The 22526-nt window shown below is 47.7% G+C and overlaps 1 protein-coding gene across 1 annotated transcript in view; it reads right to left on the bottom strand.

The window, feature by feature from the left end:
• Positions 1-666: 666 nt before the first annotated feature.
• Positions 667-22526, bottom strand: part of LOC137308902 (RNA binding protein fox-1 homolog 1-like) — a 35537-nt gene continuing 13677 nt past the window's right edge. The window contains exons 6-10 of the mRNA XM_067977338.1: positions 14505-14643; positions 14042-14081; positions 11860-11921; positions 7963-8038; positions 667-5490 (exon numbers count right to left, since the gene is read on the bottom strand). Coding sequence (XP_067833439.1) covers positions 5446-5490; positions 7963-8038; positions 11860-11921; positions 14042-14081; positions 14505-14643 — 362 coding nt within the window. The 3' untranslated portion in view covers positions 667-5445. The remainder of the gene's footprint in view (positions 5491-7962; positions 8039-11859; positions 11922-14041; positions 14082-14504; positions 14644-22526) is intronic.

Genomic DNA, 22526 nt, shown 5'->3' on the forward strand with positions numbered 1-22526 from the left:
CTCCTCTGGTCACCCTAACAAGCCTCTTACCTGTGAGTTTATCAAACGTCCTTTCAAAGTCTTTTTTTACAATAAATTATGTAATTTCCTCAAATAATGCATTTAAATTAGTCATTTATATTAATCTTTACAAATCTAGGCAAACTACGTTAATTAACCATGGCCTTATGTTTACCTCGAACCCAGGTAAGACTAACTGGTCTATCATTTCCTAGCTTATCCATTTTGTTTCTATAACAGGGGTGTAATCTTTGCTACTCTCTGGACCTTTGGCATTGTCCCACTCCGCTAAGTGCAGATCTAGGAGAGAAAGCGCAGGAAATTCCGACAGCGGAAAGGATTGAGAGTTCAGTGATAGTAAGAGAGTTATATGACGAAGCACACAGTGAGGAATGGAATGAGATTGTGGGCAGGCACACAATATATTAAGTTACGAGAACGGTCCCCACTTGATGGAAGTACAATGACAGGACAGATAAGGCATAAACACACAGTGAACGAAAAATTCATTATGAGAAGGCTTATGACACAGAAACATGGAGCAGAAAGAGTAACTGATATAAAGGGGCAAAGAACGGGTGAAATGAAAGATCAGAAAATATTCCCATCGTGTTCGTGCAAAGAGGAGAGTTACTTAAAAATGCAACCAGTCCATGCACGGCAGTGTACAAAACCACAAAACTTTATTATTAATCTTAGTCTACATGCACAAACCATCACAAAACCAGAAATTTCTGAACAAGTGCAGGAGAGCAGCGAGAGAAAGAGGAGTCAGAGGCAGATGTTGAGAGAAGGGTTCCAAACGACCAGGCCTTGTTGTGGTTCTATTTTGTAGTCAGTGAGATGTTATAGACCTTAGCTCTGGTGCGCACTTCCTGCTGACTATAACGATTAAAAAAATTCCTGTGGTCAGGTTTATAATGGATATGGCCCGTGACAAAATGGAGGGCTGCAATTAGATCCTCCCACCAGTGCCTCCTCTGGCAACAGGGTGTAATTACAGACCAGCGCCTCCCCTGGTGGCGGGGTGTAATTACAGACCAGCGTCTCCCCTGGCAACAGGGTGTAATTACAGACCAGCGCCTCCTCTGGTGGCGGGGTGTAATTACAGACCAGCGCCTCCTCTGGTGGCGGGGTGTAATTACAGACCAGTGCCTCCTCTGGCGGCGGGGTGTAATTACAGACCAGCGCCTCCCCTGGCGACAGGGTGTAATTACAGACCAGCGCCTCCCCTGGCAACAGGGTGTAATTACAGACCAGCGCCTCCCCTGGTGGCGGGGTGTAATTACAGACCAGCGTCTCCCCTGGCAACAGGGTGTAATTACAGACCAGCGCCTCCTCTGGCAACAGGGTGTAATTACAGACCAGCGCCTCCCCTGGTGGCGGGGTGTAATTACAGACCAGCGCCTCCTCTGGCAACAGGGTGTAATTACAGACCAGCGCCTCCCCTGGTGGCGGGGTGTAATTACAGACCAGCGCCTCCCCTGGCGGCGGGGTGTAATTACAGACCAGCGCCTCCCCTGGTGGCGGGGTGTAATTACAGACCAGCGCCTCCCCTGGTGGCGGGGTGTAATTACAGACCAGCGCCTCCCCTGGCGGCGGGGTGTAATTACAGACCAGCGCCTCCCCTGGCGGCGGGGTGTAATTACAGACCAGCGCCTCCCCTGGCGGCGGGGTGTAATTACAGACCAGCGCCTCCCCTGGCGGCGGGGTGTAATTACAGACCAGCGCCTCCCCTGGTGGCGGGGTGTAATTACAGACCAGCGCCTCCCCTGGCGGCGGGGTGTAATTACAGACCAGCGCCTCCCCTGGTGGCGGGGTCTAATTACAGACCAGCGCCTCCCCTGGTGGCGGGGTGTAATTACAGACCAGCGCCTCCCCTGGCGGCGGGGTGTAATTACAGACCAGCGCCTCCCCTGGTGGCGGGGTCTAATTACAGACCAGCGCCTCCCCTGGCGGCGGGGTGTAATTACAGACCAGCGCCTCCCCTGGCGGTGGGGTGTAATTACAGACCAGCGCCTCCCCTGGTGGCGGGGTGTAATTACAGACCAGCGCCTCCCCTGGCGGCGGGGTGTAATTACAGACCAGCGCCTCCCCTGGCGGCGGGGTGTAATTACAGACCAGCGCCTCCCCTGGCGGCGGGGTGTAATTACAGACCAGCGCCTCCCCTGGCAGCGGGGTGTAATTACAGACCAGCGCCTCCCCTGGTGGCGGGGTGTAATTACAGACCAGCGCCTCCCCTGGCAGCGGGGTGTAATTACAGACCAGCGCCTCCCCTGGTGGCGGGGTGTAATTACAGACCAGCGCCTCCCCTGGCGGCGGGGTGTAATTACAGACCAGCGCCTCCCCTGGCGGCGGGGTGTAATTACCGACCAGCGCCTCCAATGGGTGAGATGGTGTAATCACAGGGTGACAAGTTTACATAGGCCGTTCCCATTGTAAACGTGACTGTCGGCAGTTCTAAGGGAAATGTACAGAAATGAAAGCATTCTTGATTTTCAAATGGGGAGTGAGTTACGTCTGCACACCCTGATCTGCGTATTCTCCGTCCTCGAGCCCCGTCCCCCATTTCTCCAGCAGGTGACACAAAGTCCTGACTCCACCCTGTACAGTGGGGGGTGCCCCAGCAAATCAAAACAAGAAGATGAGAGCCCCTTTTAAACGAGTCAATGAGACAAAGTCTCCTTTATCATGTTCTCTCGACCGTGCTTTTCATCACGGAGAGGTGTTTGGGTCGTGCGGAGGACGTGTCAGGTGCTGTACAAATGCAAGTCTTTCAGTCTAACGGGAAATCGAAGGAAGGTGGAGCCCAGAGTCGCCTGAACAAATTCCAAGGAGCTGCAGCCACTCAAAATGGACATTTCCAATCCTGTTCATGGACTGTCTCCCTCATCTGGACAAGGGGCATCAGGGATAGTGGTTAACCATTTCTAACCTCATCCTGTAGGTGGAAGAGAGTCATGAGCATATTCGGGCTCGTCAGGGGGATGGATGTCAGTGCAGGGATTGGATCAGATTCCAGTATTTACACTTGCGATCAACAGCCAGCACTATTATATCAGAGACAGCACGGGTTAGATACAGAGTAAAGCTCCCTCTACACTGTCCCATCAAACACTCCCAGGGCAGGTACAGGGTTAGATACAGAGTAAAGCTCCATTTACACTGTCCCATCAAACACTCCCAGGGGCAGGTACAGCACAGGTTAGATACAGAGTAAAGCTCCCTCTACACTGTCCCATCAAACACTCCCAGGGGCAGTTACAGGGTTAGATACAGAGTAAAGCTCCCTCTACACTGTCCCATCAAACACTCCCAGGGCAGGTACAGGGTTAGATACAGAATAAAGCTCCCTCTACACTGTCCTGTCAAACACTCCCAGGGCAGGTACAGGGTTAGATACAGAGTAAAGCTCCCTCTACACTGTCCTGTCAAACACTCCCAGGGTCAGGTACAGGGTTAGATACAGAGTAAAGCTCCCTCTACACTGTCCCATCAAACACTCCCAGGGCAGGTACAGGGTTAGATACAGAGTGAAGCTCCCTCTACACTGTCCCATCAAACACTCCCAGGGCAGGTACATGGTTAGATACAGAGTAAAGCTCCCTCTACACTTTACCATCAAACACTCCCAGGGCAGGTATAGGGTTAGATACAGAGTAAAGCTCCCTCTACACTGTCCCATCAAACACTCCCAGGGCAGGTACAGGGTTAGATACAGAGTAAAGCTCTGACCACAATGTCGCATCAAACACTCCCAGGGCAGGTAGAGGGTTAGATGCAGAGTAAAGCTCCCTCTACACTGTCCCATCAAACACCCCCAGGGCAGGTACAGGGTTAGATACAGAGTAAAGCTCCCTCTACACTGTCCCATCAAACACTCCCAGGGCAGGTACAGGGTTAGATACAGAGTAAAGCTCCCTCTACACTGTCCCATCAAACACTCCCAGGGCAGGTACAGGGTTAGATACAGAGTAAAGCTCCCTCTACACTGTCCCATCAAACACTCCCAGGGTCAGGTACAGGGTTAGATACAGAGTAAAGCTAACCCTAACCCTAATGCAGCACTCTCGGTGACCCCCTTTATAGAGAGAGTCTCACTATCGATGACCCCCTTTATAGAGACTCTCACTATCGGTGACCCCCTTTATAGAGAGAGTCTCACTCTCGGTGACCCCCTTTATAGAGACTCTCACTATCGGTGACCCCCTTTATAGAGAGAGTCTCACTATCGGTGACTCCCTTTATAGAGAGACTCTCACTATCGGTGACCCCCTTTATAGAGAGAGTCTCACTATCGATGACCCCCTTTATAGAGAGAGTCTCACTATCGGTGACCCCCTTTATAGAGAGAGTCTCACTATCGATGACCCCCTTTATAGAGAGACTCTCACTATCGGTGACCCCCTTTATAGAGAGAGTCTCACTATCGGTGACCCCCTTTATAGAGAGAGTCTCACTATCGGTGACCCCCTTTATAGAGAGAGTCTCACTATCGATGACCCCCTTTATAGAGAGAGTCTCACTATCGATGACCCCCTTTATAGAGAGAGTCTCACTATCGGTGACCCCCTTTATAGAGAGAGTCTCACTATCGATGACCCCCTTTATAGAGACTCTCACTATCGGTGACCCCGATAGTGAGAGTCTCTATAAAGAGTCTCACTCTTGTTGACACCTTTTACAGTGAGACCTCTCCCCAAGTTCTTTTGAAGTTCTCAATCATCCCAATCACATTTTGGTCATTTAAGGGGAAGCTGGATGAACACATGAGGGAGAAGGGAATAGACTGGTCTGTTGAAACAGGGAGAGACGAGACTCGTGTGGAGCATAAACCCCCGCACAGACCCGATGGGCCGAACGGCCTGTTTCTGTCCTGTCAGATTCTGTGAAATTCTGGGGGTCTGGGAAGCCTCCAACAAAATCGGGAGGGTGGCAGGTTGAAGTGATTTCATGCTGTCTACCTTTCAAAGACCAGAAGTCATGCATCTCCTGGTCAACACGGAGGGTTGTAATCCAGGGATATCCCAGGATGCAGAACCTGCCTCCAGCATCAAGAAAGTTGCTGTTAAAATTGCGAACCATTGCTCCCTCCTGCTACAGTCTCGATAAATGTAACCAGTCTGAAAATGAATGTTAATTACTAATTGTTAATGTGAGTGACCCCACTGACTCCCTCCCCGCGGTTAATATTCAGGAGGTGGTTAAGATCTCAGTCAGTCCAAGCTCCCTGATTGCATCCAATGCTTCTTCCTCAAGTAAATTTAACAAGTCAAAGAGTCGTTTCCTACATCCAAACATCTAGAGTTTGCACAGCACAAAAGGTCCAAGGCACATGTCACCCCGCAGAGGGGAGGGAAACTTTACGTTATCCAGTGAGTGCAGAAAACTGATGGACCCCATCACAGCCATCGTCGGGAAAACGCTGCCCAGTCAAAGTCCCGCTCAGTAGGGTGTGAATCTGTTGTAACCTCCTCGATACAGACTGGCCTGGAATGGGACAAAGAAGGCACTGGTTAGTAACTATGGGAGAGAGTCTGGGGAACACAAATAGAACCAAGACTGACTCAACACAGGGAGGATCTCAGATTATTGATAGATCCCAATACAGGGAGTATCTCAGATTATTGATTGATCCCAATACAGGGAATAGCCCAGATTATTGATTGATCCCAATACAGGGAATATCCCAGATTATTGATTGATCCCAATACAGGGAATAGCCCAGATTATTGATTGATCCCAATACAGGGAATATCTCAGATTATTGATTGATCCCAATACAGGAAATAGCCCAGATTATTGATAGATCCCAATACAGGGAATATCCCAGATTATTGATTGATCCCAATACAGGGAGTATCTCAGATTATTGATAGATCCTGATACAGGGAATATCTCAGATTATTGATTGATCCCAATACAGGGAGTATCTCAGATTATTGATTGATCCCAATACAGGGAATATCTCAGATTATTGATAGATCCCAATACAGGGAATATCTCAGATTATTGATAGATCCCAATACAGGGAATATCCCAGATTATTGATAGATCCCAATGCAGGGAATATCCCAGATTATTGATAGATCCCAATACAGGGAATATCTCAGATTATTGATAGATCCCAATACAGGGAATATCCCAGATTATTGATAGATCCCAATGCAGGGAATATCCCAGATTATTGATAGATCCCAATACAGGGAATAGCTCAGATTATTGATATATCCCAATACAGGGAATATCTCAGATTATTGATAGATCCCAATACAGGGGATATCTCAGGTTATTGATAGATCCCAATACAGGGGATATCTCAGATTATTGATAGATCCCAATACAGGGGATATCTCAGGTTATTGATATAAACCCAACATGCACCAAATCACAGATTATTGATTCCACTTGAAATCGGTTATTTTTGCAAATGATAAAATCAGAAAATGCTGGAAACACTCGCCAGGTCTGGCAGTATCTGAGGCGAGAGAAACTGCCGTTAACCTTTCAGGTCGATGACCTCTCATCGGAAGTGGAAGATGTTTGAGATTGAACAGTTTATAAACAAGTACGGAGCTGGGGAGAAGAGGGGGAGGAGAACAAATGGGGAGGTTTTTGATGGAGGGCAGAAATAATTAAATGACAAATGTGTAGAAGGTGCAAAGGAAAAGGGACGAGTTAAGAAATGAAAGATGGATCAACAGGGGCTGTGAATTGAAGCAGCAGAACCATTACCAGCACCTGCTGACCGAGGAAATGGCAGCAGTGGTTCTGATCTAAAGTTGTTGAACTCAATCTATACTTTGCTGACCACCTCCGTCCAATCCACAAGTGTGACCCTGAGCTTCTGGTCACATTTTACTTTAATTCTCTGTCCCACAAGAGAGAGTCTAACCACCTCCCCTTGACATTCAACGGCATTACCATCGCCGAATCCCCCACCATCAACATCCTGGGGGTCACCATTGACCAGAAACTTAACTGGACCAGCCATATAAATACTGTGGCTACAACAGCAGGTCAGAGGCTGGGTAATCTGCAGTGAGTGACTCACCTCCTGACTCCCCAAAGCCTTTCTACCATCTACAAGGCACAAGTCAGGAGTATGATGGAATACTCTCCACTTGCCTGGATGAGTGCAGCTCCAACAACACTCAAGAAGCTCGACACCATCCAGGGCAAAGCAGCCCGCTTGATTGGCACCCCATCCACCACCCTAAACATTCACCCCCTTCACCACCGGCGCACCGTGGCTGCAGTGTGTACCATCCACAGGATGCACTGCAGCAACTCGCCAAGGCTTCTTCGACAGCACCTCCCAAACCCGCGACCTCTACCACCTAGAAGGACAAGGGCAGCAGGCACATGGGAACAACACCACCTGCACGTTCCCCTCTAAGTCACACACCATCCCGACTTGGAAATATATCGGCCGTTCCTTCATCGTCACTGGGTCAAAATCCTGGAACATCCTAACAGCACTGTGGGAGAACCGTCACCACACGGACTGCAGCGGTTCAAGAAGGCGGCTCACCACCACCTTCTCAAGGGGCAATTAGGGATGGGCAATAAATGCCGGCCTCGCCAGCGACGCCCACATCCCATGAACAAAAAATGAAAAAACTCTGACCTCCCTCTTCTCGACTTCCTACACTGCTCCAAAGAAGCTCAACAGAAGCTCGAGGAACAGCACCTCACCTTTCCATTGGGAACTTTACAACCTTCTGAACTCAACACCATCGTCCCAATGCTCATTTAATCAGTCCTGCCCTCCACCCTATCACAGACCTTCCCATTTGTTCTTTCCTTCCCCCCCCCCTTTCTCCTTTTCACCCCTGGCTCTGCACTCGCTCACAATCGGATAAATACCTAACTTCTCCCAGTTCTGATGGAAAGGTCAGCGACCTGAAATGTTAACTCTGTTTCTCTCTCCACCGACGCTGCCCGATGTTCACCACTCACCATTCCAACACCATATGCCGCAGCAGGTCCCAACGCATGATGATAGGGGTCGGCCGTCGTGTACACTCTGCCGTATCTGCAAGATTCAAGGGACCGAGTTAGTGTGAGTCTCGACAACTGGATGTCCAAAGTTGAGGGCTGACCGGAAAACACATGGACTTGTGATCCTGCCCGCCTGTCACAGAAACCCTCCTGTTGTCACGATATTTCACTTTCTGGTGAATGTTTCGATAGCAGCTGTGGATGCTCAGTCGTTGAGTAAGTTCAAGGCTGAGATCGATAGATTTTTGGACTCTCGGGGAATCGAGGGATACGGGGATCGGGCGGGAAAGTGGAGCTGAGGTCGAAGATCAGCCATGATCTGATTGAATGGCGGAGCAGGCTCGAGGGGCCGAACGGCCCACTCCTGCTCCTATTTCTTATGTTCTTATGTGCCGGCGTTGCTCCCCCCCAAACCTCAGCTTGAGCTCATACAGGTTATCTGACAGCCCATCCACCACCCGAAACATTCACTCCCTTCACCACCGGCGCACCGTGGCTGCAGTGTGGACCATCCACAGGATGCACTGCAGCAACTCGCCAAGGCTTCTTCGACAGCACCTCCCAAACCCGCGACCTCTACCACCTTGAAGGACAAGAGCAGCAGGCACATGGGAACAACACCACCTGCACGTTCCCCTCCGAGTCACACACCATCCCGACTTGGAAATATATCGGCCGTTCCTTCATCGTCGCTGGGTCAAAATCCTGGAACTCCCTTCCTAACAGCACTGTGGGAGAACCTTCACCACACGGACTGCAGCGGTTCAAGAAGGCGGCTCACCACCACCTTCTCAAGGGGCAATTAGGGATGGGCAATAAATGCCGGCCTCGCCAGCGACGCCCACATCCCATGAACGAATTTGAAAAGGCAACTACCAAGTATGAAAAACTGCAAGGAAAATTGAACTTTAGCCAAATCCAAATATATTAACTTTTCTGCCTCACTCCACTCACCTCCCCACAATGGTCCATTCCATCATACCAGATCCAACCAACTCTGCTGTACATATCCAACCCAGCTCCCTGCATCCCCCAACCAAGTCAACCTCTTCATGGCCCAATCCAAACCAATCTGATTCTGCCATCCAGGCCGCAATCAAAGCAACTTATTGCAATCAATTCTGAGGGACAGTGTTAATCATCATTTAGAAAGGCACGGGTTAATCAAGGACAGTCAGCATGGATTTGTTAAGGGGAGGTCGTGTCTGACTAACTTGATTGAATTTTTTGAGGAGGTAACAAGGAGGGTCGATGAGGGTAGCACGTTTGATGTGGTCTCCATGGATTTTAGCAAGGCTTTTGACAAGGTCCCACATGGTAGACTGGTCAAAAAAGTAAAAGCCCATGGGATCCAAGGGAATCTGGCAAATTGGATCCAAAATTGTCAGGAAGCAAAGGGTAATGGTCGACGGGTGTTTTTGTGTCTGGAAGGCTGTTTCCAGTGGGGTTCCTCAAGGCTCAGTACTGGGTCCCTTGCTTTTTATGATATACATTAATGATTTAAACTTAAATGTAGGGGGCATGATTAAGAAGTTTGCAGATGATACAAAAATTGTCCGTGCGGTTGATAGTGAGGAGGAAAGCTGTAGACTGCAGGAAGATATCAATGGACTGGTCAGGTGGGCAGAAAAGTGGCAAATGGAATTCAATCCGGAGAAGTGTGAGGTAATGCATTTGGGGAGAGCAAACAAGGCAAGGGAATACACAATAAATGGGAGGATACTGAGAGGTGTAGAGGGAGTGAGGGACCTTGGAGTGCATGTCCGCAGATCCCTGAAGGTAGCAGGACAGGTAGATAAGGTGGTGAAAAAGGCATAGGGATACTTTCCCTTATTAGCCGAGGCATAGAATATAAGAGCAGGGAGGTTATGCTGGAACTGTATAAAACACTAGTTAGGCCACAGCTTGAGTACTGAGTACAGTTCTGGTCACCACATTACAGGAAGGATGTGATCGCACTAGAGAGGGTGCAGAGGAGATTTATGAGGATGTTGCCAGGACTGGAGAATTTTAGCTATGAGGAGAGATTGGATAGGCTGGGGTTGTTTTCCTTGGAACAGAGGAGGCTGAGGGGAGATTTAATTGAGGTGTATAAAATTATGAGGGGCCGAGATAGAGTGGACAGGAAGGACCTATTTCCCTTAGCGGAGGGGTCAATAACCAGGGGACAAAGTGATTGGTAGAAAGATTAGAGGGGAGCTGAGGAGAAATGTTTTCACCCAGAGGGTGGTGGGAGTCTGGAACTCACTGCCTGAGAGGGTGGGAGAGGCAGAAACCCTCAACTCATTTAAAAAATCCCTGGATGTGCCCCTGAAGAGCCGTGACCTACAGGGCTACGGACCGAGTGCGGGAGAGTGGGATTAGGCTGGGTGGCTCATTTTCGGCCGGCACGGATACAATGGGCCAAATGGCCTCCTTCTGTGCCGTAACTTCCCATGATTCTACGAATATATCCCATCCCTAAGCCAATCATTTCCACCGGGGATTTCCACCGGGGATTTCCCTGGCGATGCTCCCACTCTGCCACCATAACGTCCAGCGAGCAACTCCAAGAGAATTCCCAGCCCAGGGATTAGAGTAGACAGGGCTGATGGCCGGCGCTGACACGATGGGCCGAAGGGCCTCTATCCGTGCTGTATAACTCTATGACTCTATGACTCTATGCCTAAAGGAACCCACTCCAATGCAACCCCACTCCACTCTGTAATCCAGTGCTGCTTTACTCTCCAACCAAACCCAATGCAATCCAACGCAATCCCACTCCACTCTGTAATCCAGTGCTGCTTTAATCTCCAACCAAACCCAACCCACTCCAATTCCTGATCCACTCCATCCTCAGGCTCCTCTCTCTTCCCTTCCAGGTCTTCATTTTGACTTTCAACCGGGAGACTATTCATCCTGAACTACAAGGTAACAATTCCACCTGAACTCCATTAGAGAATTGCTTTGTTCCTAACCCACGTCATAATGTGGGCCTTTATCTCCAGGGGAATACAAAGGGGGGGGGGGGGGGGGGCAGTGATGTTCCATCTGTACCGAGCCCTGGGTCAGGCCCCATCTGGAGACACTGGGTTCAGTTCCGGGCACCGTATCTCAGGAAGGATACGTTGGCCATGGAGGGTGGGTACAGCCCAGATTCACCAGAATAATAGGGTTAAATTATGGGGCCAGGTTACAGAGGCGAGGCCTGTATTCCCTTGAGTATTAAGGGGTGAACGGATTGAGGTGTTTAAAATGTTACTAGGATTCGATAAGAAATAGGAGCAGGAGTGGGCCGTTCGGCCCCTCGAGCCTGCTCCCCCATTCAATCAGATCATGGCTGATCTTCGACCTCAACTCCACTTTCCCGCCCGATCCCCATATCCCTCGATTCCCCGAGAGTCCAGAAATCTACCGATCCCAGCCTTGAATATACTCAATGACTCAGCCGTCTGGGGTAGAGAATTCCAAAGATTCATCACCCTCTGAGTGAAGATAGGATAGATATGGAGAAACTATTTCTTCACACAGAGGGTCCTGTAAACCTGGAACTCTCTCCCCTAAAAGGCTGTGAATGCTGGGTGGTGAAATTCGAGCTTTCAAGTCTGAGATCGATAGATTTTTGTTGGGTATCGAGGGACAGGGAGCAAAGGCAGGTAAATGGAGTTGGGGTACAGGTCAGCCATGATCTGATTGAATGGCGGAGCAGGCTCGAGGGGCTGAATGGCCTCCTCCTGATCCCATGATCCGACTCCAGTTCCTAATGTGCCTCTTTCACTATGTTTCAATCAAAGCCTGAATGTCCCACGGATTGTGAAATTTCCGTCTCCACATCGCGAGAGTCTCCGTTGGGAGAGTTGGTGGGGAGACACTCACCCGTCACTGTAGGCAGTGGTGGCTGCAGCAGGTTGGGCCATTCTGTAAGTGGCATAACCACCCTGAAACACGAAACAGAACAGGTCAGAAGCTAATCAGGAGGCAGGATAAGATAGAGGGAGAGAGAGAGAGAGAGAGACGAGAGGGAGAGAGAGAGAGACAAGGTGGGAGAGAGAGAGGAACAAACAGAGAGATAGAGACAGAGAGAGATAGGGAGAGACAAGGGGGGAGAGAGGGATAGAGAGAGAGAGACAAGGGGGGAGAGACAAGGGGGAGAGAAAGAGAGAGGGAGAGAGAGATAGGGAGAGAGAGGAACAAACAGAGAGAGAGAGACAGAGAGGGGAGAGACAAGGGGAGAGAGAGGGAGAGGGATAGAGAGAGAGAGACAAGGGGGGAAACACAAGGGGGAGAGACAGAGAGAGAGAGAGAGATAGGGAGAGAGAGAGAGAGAGACAAGGTGGGAGAGAGAGAGGAACAAACAGAGAGATAGAGACAGAGAGAGATAGGGAGAGACAAGGGGAGAGAGAGGGATAGAGAGAGGGAGACAAGGGGGGAGAGACAAGGGGGAGAGACAGAGAGGGAGAGAGATAGGGAGAGACAAGGGGGGAGAGGGAGAGAGATAGGGAGAGAGGAACAAACAGAGAGAGAGACAAGGGGGGAGACAGAAAGAGAGAAGAGAAAGAGATAGGGAGAGACAAGGGGGGAGAGAAAGAGAGAGGGAGAGAGAGAAAGACAAGGGGGGAGAGAGAGAGAGAGAAAAACAGAGAGAGAGGGAGAGAGAGACAGACAGACAGACAGAGAAAGCGAGAGAAGCAGTCAGAGAGAGAGACAGACAGAGAAAGAGCGAGTGAGAGAGCGAGAAAGAGAGAGAGAGGGAGAGATAGAGTGCGAGAGCGGGACAGAGGGAGAGGGAGAGAGAGAGCGAGCGAGCGAGAGACAGACAGAGAGAGAGACAGAGAGAGAGAGTGAGAGAGAGACAGAGAGAGAGAGAGAGAGAGTGAGGGAGAGAGACAGTGAGCAAGAGAGAGTGAGAGGGAGAACCGGGAGAGAGAGAGAGCGGGACAGAGGGAGAGAGAGAGGGAGAGAGAGAGAGTGGGTGAGAGAGAGAGCGAGAGAGTGTGAGAGAGAGGTTGAGAGAGAGAGGGAAGGAGAGAGAGGGGGAGAGAGAGAGAGCGGGACAGAGGGAGAGGGAGAGGGAGAACGGGAGAGAGAGAGAGGGAGAGGGAGAGAGAGAGCGAGCGAGTGAGAGACAGACAGAGAGAGAGACAGAGAGAGAGAGTGAGAGAGAGACAGAGAGAGAGAGAGAGAGAGTGAGGGAGAGAGACAGTGAGCAAGAGAGGGTGAGAGGGAGAACCGGGAGAGAGAGAGAGCGGGACAGAGGGAGAGAGAGAGGGAGAGAGAGAGAGTGGGTGAGAGAGAGAGCGAGAGAGTGTGAGAGAGAGGTTGAGAGAGAGAGGGAAGGAGAGAGAGGGGGAGAGAGAGAGAGCGGGACAGAGGGAGAGGGAGAACGGGAGAGAGAGAGAGGGAGAGCGAGAGAGAGAGCGAGATAGAGCGAGAGCAGGACATAGGGAGACGCAGAGAGTGGGAGGGAGAGAGGGAGAGGGAGAGAGAGAGGGAGAGAGAGAGTTAGAGTGGGACAGAGGGAGAGAGAAAGACAGGGCGAGAGAAAGAGAGACAGAGAGAGACAGAGGGAGAGAGACAGGGCGAGAGAGAGAGAGATTGGGGGGAGAGAGAGAGAGATGGAGCGGGACAGAGGGAGAGAGGCAGAGGGAGAGAGAAAGACAGGGCGAGAGAAAGAGAGAGAGAAAGAGAGACAGAGGGAGAGAGAGAGGGCGAGAGAGAGAGAGATTGGGGGGAGAGAGAGAGAGATAGAGAGATAGAGCGGGACAGAGGGAGAGAGGCAGAGGAAGAGAGAAAGACAGGGCGAGAGAAAGAGAGAGAGAGAGAGACAGAGGGAGAGAGAGAGGGCGAGAGAGAGAGAGATTGGGGGGAGAGAGAGAGATAGCAAGAGAGAGAAAGAGAGAGAGCGAGAGAGAGGCAGAGAGCGGGATAGAGCGAGAGAGAGAGAGGGGAGAGACAGAGAGAGAGATAGAGAGAGAGAGAGAGAGCGATAACACACAGAGTATAAGATGAGACATGTACTAATTCTCAGCACTGTTCCACACAATGATTGGCTACCTACATAGAGATCAGCCCCGTATAATCCGTCCTGGTAAACAACCCTACAAATCAGAGAAAGAGAAGAGCAAATTAGTGTCAGCGAGTTACATCATCCTTCGAGTTTCATACTCTGCCAATCAACTCCCCCCAATCCTCGTGTTTTCTTCATTTCACATCACAGGAATATTGTTTCCCCAAAGAGAACAAAACCCACTCGCTGAATCACAGAATCAGACGGCGCAGGAGGAGGCCATTCGGCCCGTCGTACCTGTGCTGGCTCTGTGAAAGAGCTCTCCGATTGGTCCCACTCCCCCCTGCTCTTTCCCCCACAGCCCTGTAAATTTTACCCTTCGAGTATTTCTCCGATTCCTCCTTTTGAAAGTTATGATTGAATCTGCTCCCACCGCCCTTTCAGGCAGCGAATTCCAGATCAGAACAACTCGCTGCCCAAGCAGAAAGACTCTCCGTTTCCCCCCCATACCTACCCTCCGTAGGCTGGCATGGGAGATGGCATTGTCGCTGCCCGAATGGTGTTGTACACAGCCCTGCCCCGGCCTCGTACGTGAGTCCCTCTGTAGGCCATAGCTGGAGCAGCCGCCGCCATGGGGTACGGGAATCCGGCCACTGAAAGGAGACAGAGAGAAAGCAGTGAGACGAGAGAAACCCCAACATTCCACCACATAGGGCTGGGAATCCCTACATCGCTGGGAATTCTTACAGAACTGGCAATCCCCATAGGACTGGGAATTTTTTTTATATTGGGATGTGGGCATCACTGGCGAGGCCGGCATTTATTGCCCATCCCTAATTGCCCCTTGAGAAGGTGGTGGTGAGCCGCCTTCTTGAACCGCTGCAGTCCGTGTGGTGAAGGTTCTCCCACAGTGCTGTTAGGAAGGGAGTTCCAGGATTTTGACCCAGCGACGATGAAGGAACGGTGATATATTTCCAAGTCGGGATGGTGTGTGACTCGGAGGGGAACGTGCAGGTGGTGTTGTCCCCATGTGCCTGCTGCTCTTGTCCTTCTCGGTGGGAGAGGTCGCGGGTTTGGGAGGTGCTGTCGAAGAAGCCTTGGCGAGTTGCTGCAGTGCATCCTGTGGATGGTCCACACTGCAGCCACGGTGCGCCGGTGGTGAAGGGAGTGAATGTTTAGGGTGGTGGATGGGGTGCCAATCAAGCGGGCTGCTTTGTCCTGGATGGTGTCGAGCTTCTTGAGTGTTGTTGGAGCTGCACTCATCCAGGCAAGTGGAGAGTATTCCAACACACTCCTGACTTGTGCCTTGTAGATGGTGGAAAGGCTTTGGGAAGTCAGGAGGTGAGTCACTCGCCGCAGAATACCCAGCCTCTGACCTGCTGTTGTAGCCACAGTATTTATATGGCTGGTCCAGTTAAGTTTCTGGTCAATGGTGACCCCCAGGATGTTGATGGTGGGGGATTCGGCGATGGTAATGCCGTTGAATGTCAAGGGGAGGTGGTTAGACTGTCAGGGCCCATAGCCTTTGCTGTATCCAGTGCACTCAGCCGTTTCTTGATATCACGTGGAGTGAATCGAATTGGCTGAAGACTGGCTTCTGTGATGGTGGGGATATCAGGAGGAGGCTGAGATGGATCATCCACTCGGCACTTCTGGCTCAAGATGGTTGCAAACGCTTCAGCCTTGTCTTTTGCACTCACGTGCTGGACTCCGCCATCATTGAGGATGGGGATGTTTACAAAGCCTCCTCTTCCTGTTAGTTGTTTAATTGTCCACCACCATTCACGACTGGATGTGGCAGGACTGCAGAGCTTTGATCTGATCCGTTGGTTGTGGAATCGCTTAGCTCTGTCTATAGCATGTTGCTTTCGCTGTTTAGCATGTATGTAGTCCTGTGTTGTAGCTTCACCAGGTTGGCACCTCATTTTTAGGTACGCCTGGTGCTGCTCCTGGCATGCTCTTCTACACTCCTCATTGAACCAGGGTTGATCCCCTGGCTTGTTGGTAATGGTAGAGTGAGGAATATACCTTGCCATGAGGTTACAGAATGCCCATAGGACTGGGGAAATCCCAACAGCTCTGGGAATTCCAAGAACCCTTGGAAACCTATCAGCCCTGGGAATCCCAACAGGCCTGGGAATCCCAAGAGAACTGTGGATCCCTACAGGACTGGGACTTCCGATAGCAGCAGGAGTGTTTGACGGGAGAGTACTGAGGGAGCGCTGCACTGTCGGAGGGTCAGTACTGAGGGAGCGCCGCACTGTCGGAGGGTCAGTACTGAGGGAGCGCCGCACTGTCGGAGGGTCAGTACTGAGGGAGCGCCGCACTGTCGGAGGGTCAGTACTGAGGGAGCACCGCACTGTCGGAGGGTCAGTACTGAGGGAGCACCGCACTGTCGGAGGGTCAGTCCTGAGGGAGCGCTGCACTGTCGGAGGGTCAGGACTGAGGGAGTGCCGCACTGTTGGAGGGTCAGTACTGAGGGAGCACCGCACTGTCGGAGGGTCAGTACTGAGGGAGCACCGCACTGTCGGAGGGTCAGTACTGAGGGAGCGCTGCACTGTCGGAGGGTCAGGACTGAGGGAGTGCCGCACTGTTGGAGGGTCAGTACTGAGGGAGTGCCGCACTGTCGGAGGGTCAGTACTGAGGGAGCGCTGCACTGTCGGAGGGTCAGGACTGAGGGAGTGCCGCACTGTTGGAGGGTCAGTACTGAGGGAGTGCTGCACTGTCGGAGGGTCAGTACTGATGGAGCGCCGCACTGTCGGAGGGTCAGTACTGAGGGAGTGCTGCACTGTCGGAGGTGCCGTCTTTCAGATGAGATGTTAAACTGAGGCCCCGTCTGCCCCTCTCAGGTGGATGTAAAAGATCCCATGGTTGGAAAGTGGAATTTGCTACCACTGTAAATGGGAGTCTTTCTTTCACTATAAATGGGAGTCTTTCTCTCACTGTAAATGGGAGTCTTTCTTTCACTATAAATGGGAGTCTTTCTTTCACTATAAATGGGAGTCTTTCTTTCACTGTAAATGGGAGTCTTTCTTTCACTGTAAATGGGAGTCTTTCTTTCACTATAAATGGGAGTCTTTCTTTCACTGTAAATGGGAGTCTTTCTCTCACTATAAATGAGAGTCTTTCTTTCACTGTAAATGGGAGTCTTTCTTTCACTGTAAATGGGAGTCTTTCTTTCACTATAAATGGGAGTCTTTCTTTCACTATAAATGGGAGTCTTTCTTTCACTGTAAATGGGAGTCTTTCTTTCACTATAAATGGGAGTCTTTCTCTCACTGTAAATGGGAGTCTTTCTTTCACTGTAAATGGGAGTCTTTCTTTCACTATAAATGGGAGTCTTTCTCTCACTATAAATGAGAGTCTTTCTTTCACTGTAAATGGGAGTCTTTCTTTCACTGTAAATGGGAGTCTTTCTTTCACTGTAAATGGGAGTCTTTCTCTCACTATAAATGGGAGTCTTTCTCTCACTGTAAATGGGAGTCTTTCTCTCACTATAAATGGGAGTCTTTCTCTCACTATAAATGAGAGTCTTTCTTTCACTGTAAATGGGAGTCTTTCTTTCACTGTAAATGGGAGTCTTTCTTTCACTGTAAATGGGAGTCTTTCTCTCACTATAAATGAGAGTCTTTCTTTCACTGTAAATGGGAGTCTTTCTTTCACTGTAAATGGGAGTCTTTCTTTCACTGTAAATGGGAGTCTTTCTCTCACTATAAATGGGAGTCTTTCTCTCACTATAAATGGGAGTCTTTCTCTCACTATAAATGGGAGTCTTTCTTTCACTGTAAATGGGAGTCTTTCTTTCACTGTAAATGGGAGTCTTTCTCTCACTATAAATGGGAGTCTTTCTTTCACTGTAAATGGGAGTCTTTCTTTCACTGTAAATGGGAGTCTTTCTCTCACCGTAAATGGGAGTCTTTCTTTCACTATAAATGGGAGTCTTTCTCTCACTATAAATGGGAGTCTTTCTCTCACTGTAAATGGGAGTCTTTCTTTCACTGTAAATGGGAGTCTTTCTTTCACTATAAATGGGAGTCTTTCTCTCACTATAAATGGGAGTCTTTCTCTCACTGTAAATGGGAGTCTTTCTTTCACTATAAATGGGAGTCTTTCTCTCACTATAAATGGGAGTCTTTCTTTCACTATAAATGGGAGTCTTTCTTTCACTGTAAATGGGAGTCTTTCTCTCACTATAAATGGGACTCTTTCTCTCACTATAAATGGGAGTCTTTCTTTCACTGTAAATGGGAGTCTTTCTCTCACTATAAATGGGAGTCTTTCTTTCACTGTAAATGGGAGTCTTTCTTTCACTGTAAATGGGAGTCTTTCTTTCACTGTAAATGGGAGTCTTTCTTTCACTGTAAATGGGAGTCTTTCTTTCACTATAAATGGGAGACTTTCTTTCACTGTAAATGGGAGTCTTTCTTTCACTGTAAATGGGAGTCTTTCTTTCACTATAAATGGGAGTCTTTCTTTCACTGTAAATGGGAGTCTTTCTCTCACTATAAATGGGAGTCTTTCTTTCACTATAAATGGGAGTCTTTCTTTCACTGTAAATGGGAGTCTTTCTCTCACTATAAATGGGAGTCTTTCTCTCACTGTAAATGGGAGTCTTTCTTTCACTATAAATGGGAGTCTTTCTTTCACTATAAATGGGAGTCTTTCTCTCACTATAAATGGGAGTCTTTCTTTCACTGTAAATGGGAGTCTTTCTCTCACTATAAATGGGAGTCTTTCTTTCACTGTAAATGGGAGTCTTTCTCTCACTATAAATGGGAGTCTTTCTTTCACTGTAAATGGGAGTCTTTCTTTCACTGTAAATGGGAGTCTTTCTTTCACTATAAATGGGAGTCTTTCTCTCACTATAAATGGGAGTCTTTCTTTCACTGTAAATGGGAGTCTTTCTTTCACTATAAATGGGAGTCTTTCTCTCACTATAAATGGGAGTCTTTCTCTCACTGTAAATGGGAGTCTTTCTTTCACTATAAATGGGAGTCTTTCTTTCACTATAAATGGGAGTCTTTCTCTCACTATAAATGGGAGTCTTTCTTTCACTGTAAATGGGAGTCTTTCTCTCACTATAAATGGGAGTCTTTCTTTCACTGTAAATGGGAGTCTTTCTCTCACTATAAATGGGAGTCTTTCTTTCACTGTAAATGGGAGTCTTTCTCTCACTATAAATGGGAGTCTTTCTTTCACTGTAAATGGGAGTCTTTCTCTCACTATAAATGGGAGTCTTTCTTTCACTGTAAATGGGAGTCTTTCTTTCACTGTAAATGGGAGTCTTTCTTTCACTGTAAATGGGAGTCTTTCTCTCACTGTAAATGGGAGTCTTTCTCTCACTATAAATGGGAGTCTTTCTCTCACTATAAATGGGAGTCTTTCTTTCACTGTAAATGGGAGTCTTTCTTTCACTGTAAATGGGAGTCTTTCTCTCACTATAAATGGGAGTCTTTCTTTCACTATAAATGGGAGTCTTTCTTTCACTGTAAATGGGAGTCTTTCTTTCACTGTAAATGGGAGTCTTTCTTTCACTGTAAATGGGAGTCTTTCTTTCACTATAAATGGGAGTCTTTCTTTCACTGTAAATGGGAGTCTTTCTTTCACTTTCAATGGGAGTCTTTCTTTCACTGTAAATGGGAGTCTTTCTCTCACTATAAATGGGAGTCTTTCTTTCACTGTAAATGGGAGTCTTTCTTTCACTGTAAATGGGAGTCTTTCTTTCACTGTAAATGGGAGTCTTTCTCTCACTATAAATGGGAGTCTTTCTTTCACTGTAAATGGGAGTCTTTCTCTCACTATAAATGGGAGTCTTTCTTTCACTGTAAATGGGAGTCTTTCTCTCACTATAAATGGGAGTCTTTCTTTCACTGTAAATGGGAGTCTTTCTTTCACTGTAAATGGGAGTCTTTCTCTCACTATAAATGGGAGTCTTTCTCTCACTATAAATGGGAGTCTTTCTCTCACTGTAAATGGGAGTCTTTCTCTCACTGTAAATGGGAGTCTTTCTTTCACTGTAAATGGGAGTCTTTCTCTCACTATAAATGGGAGTCTTTCTTTCACTGTAAATGGGAGTCTTTCTCTCACTATAAATGGGAGTCTTTCTCTCACTATAAATGGGAGTCTTTCTCTCACTGTAAATGGGAGTCTTTCTTTCACTGTAAATGGGAGTCTTTCTCTCACTGTAAATGGGAGTCTTTCTCTCACTGTAAATGGGAGTCTTTCTCTCACTGTAAATGGGAGTCTTTCTCTCACTGTAAATGGGAGTCTTTCTCTCACTGTAAATGGGAGTCTTTCTCTCACTATAAATGGGAGTCTTTCTTTCACTGTAAATGGGAGTCTTTCTTTCACTGTAAATGGGAGTCTTTCTTTCACTATAAATGGGAGTCTTTCTCTCACTATAAATGGGAGTCTTTCTTTCACTATAAATGGGAGTCTTTCTCTCACTGTAAATGGGAGTCTTTCTCTCACTGTAAATGGGAGTCTTTCTCTCACTATAAATGGGAGTCTTTCTCTCACTGTAAATGGGAGTCTTTCTCTGACTATAAATGGGAGTCATTCTCTCACTGTAAATGGGAGTCTTTCTTTCACTGTAAATGGGAGTCTTTCTTTCACTGTAAATGGGAGTCTTTCTTTCACTGTAAATGGGAGTCTTTCTTTCACTTTCAATGGGAGTCTTTCTTTCACTGTAAATGGGAGTCTTTCTCTCACTATAAATGGGAGTCTTTCTTTCACTATAAATGGGAGTCTTTCTTTCACTGTAAATGGGAGTCTTTCTTTCACTGTAAATGGGAGTCTTTCTCTCACTATAAATGGGAGTCTTTCTTTCACTGTAAATGGGAGTCTTTCTCTCACTATAAATGGGAGTCTTTCTTTCACTGTAAATGGGAGTCTTTCTCTCACGATAAATGGGAGTCTTTCTCTCACTATAAATGGGAGTCTTTCTTTCACTATAAATGGGAGTCTTTCTCTCACTGTAAATGGGAGTCTTTCTTTCACTATAAATGGGAGTCTTTCTTTCACTATAAATGGGAGTCTTTCTTTCACTATAAATGGGAGTCTTTCTTTCACTGTAAATGGGAGTCTTTCTCTCACTATAAATGGGAGTCTTTCTCTCACTATAAATGGGAGTCTTTCTCTCACTATAAATGGGAGTCTTTCTTTCACTATAAATGGGAGTCTTTCTCTCACTGTAAATGGGAGTCTTTCTCTCACTATAAATGGGAGTCTTTCTCTCACTATAAATGGGAGTCTTTCTTTCACTATAAATGGGAGTCTTTCTCTCACTGTAAATGGGAGTCTTTCTTTCACTATAAATGGGAGTCTTTCTTTCACTATAAATGGGAGTCTTTCTTTCACTGTAAATGGGAGTCTTTCTCTCACTATAAATGGGAGTCTTTCTCTCACTATAAATGGGAGTCTTTCTTTCACTATAAATGGGAGTCTTTCTCTCACTGTAAATGGGAGTCTTTCTTTCACTATAAATGGGAGTCTTTCTTTCACTATAAATGGGAGTCTTTCTTTCACTATAAATGGGAGTCTTTCTTTCACTGTAAATGGGAGTCTTTCTCTCACTATAAATGGGAGTCTTTCTCTCACTATAAATGGGAGTCTTTCTCTCACTATAAATGGGAGTCTTTCTCTCACTATAAATGGGAGTCTTTCTTTCACTATAAATGGGAGTCTTTCTCTCACTATAAATGAGAGTCTTTCTTTCACTGTAAATGGGAGTCTTTCTCTCACTGTAAATGGGAGTCTTTCTCTCACTATAAATGGGAGTCTTTCTTTCACTGTAAATGGGAGTCTTTCTCTCACCGTAAATGGGAGTCTTTCTCTCACTATAAATGGGAGTCTTTCTCTCACTGTAAATGGGAGTCTTTCTCTCACTATAAATGGGAGTCTTTCTCTCACTATAAATGGGAGTCTTTCTTTCACTATAAATGGGAGTCTTTCTCTCACTGTAAATGGGAGTCTTTCTCTCACTGTAAATGGGAGTCTTTCTTTCACTGTAAATGGGAGTCTTTCTTTCACTATAAATGGGAGTCTTTCTTTCACTGTAAATGGGAGTCTTTCTTTCACTGTAAATGGGAGTCTTTCTCTCACTGTAAATGGGAGTCTTTCTTTCACTATAAATGGGAGTCTTTCTCTCACTATAAATGGGAGTCTTTCTCTCACTATAAATGGGAGTCTTTCTCTCACTGTAAATGGGAGTCTTTCTTTCACTCTAAATGGGAGTCTTTCTTTCACTGTAAATGGGAGTCTTTCTTTCACTATAAATGGGAGTCTTTCTTTCACTATAAATGGGAGTCTTTCTCTCACTATAAATGGGAGTCTTTCTTTCACTGTAAATGGGAGTCTTTCTCTCACTGTAAATGGGAGTCTTTCTCTCACTGTAAATGGGAGTCTTTCTTTCACTATAAATGGGAGTCTTTCTTTCACTATAAATGGGAGTCTTTCTTTCACTGTAAATGGGAGTCTTTCTTTCACTATAAATGGGAGTCTTTCTTTCACTATAAATGGGAGTCTTTCTCTCACT

The sequence above is a fragment of the Heptranchias perlo genome, unplaced genomic scaffold (assembly GCF_035084215.1).
Source record: "Heptranchias perlo isolate sHepPer1 unplaced genomic scaffold, sHepPer1.hap1 HAP1_SCAFFOLD_143, whole genome shotgun sequence".
Taxonomy (NCBI): domain Eukaryota; kingdom Metazoa; phylum Chordata; class Chondrichthyes; order Hexanchiformes; family Hexanchidae; genus Heptranchias; species Heptranchias perlo.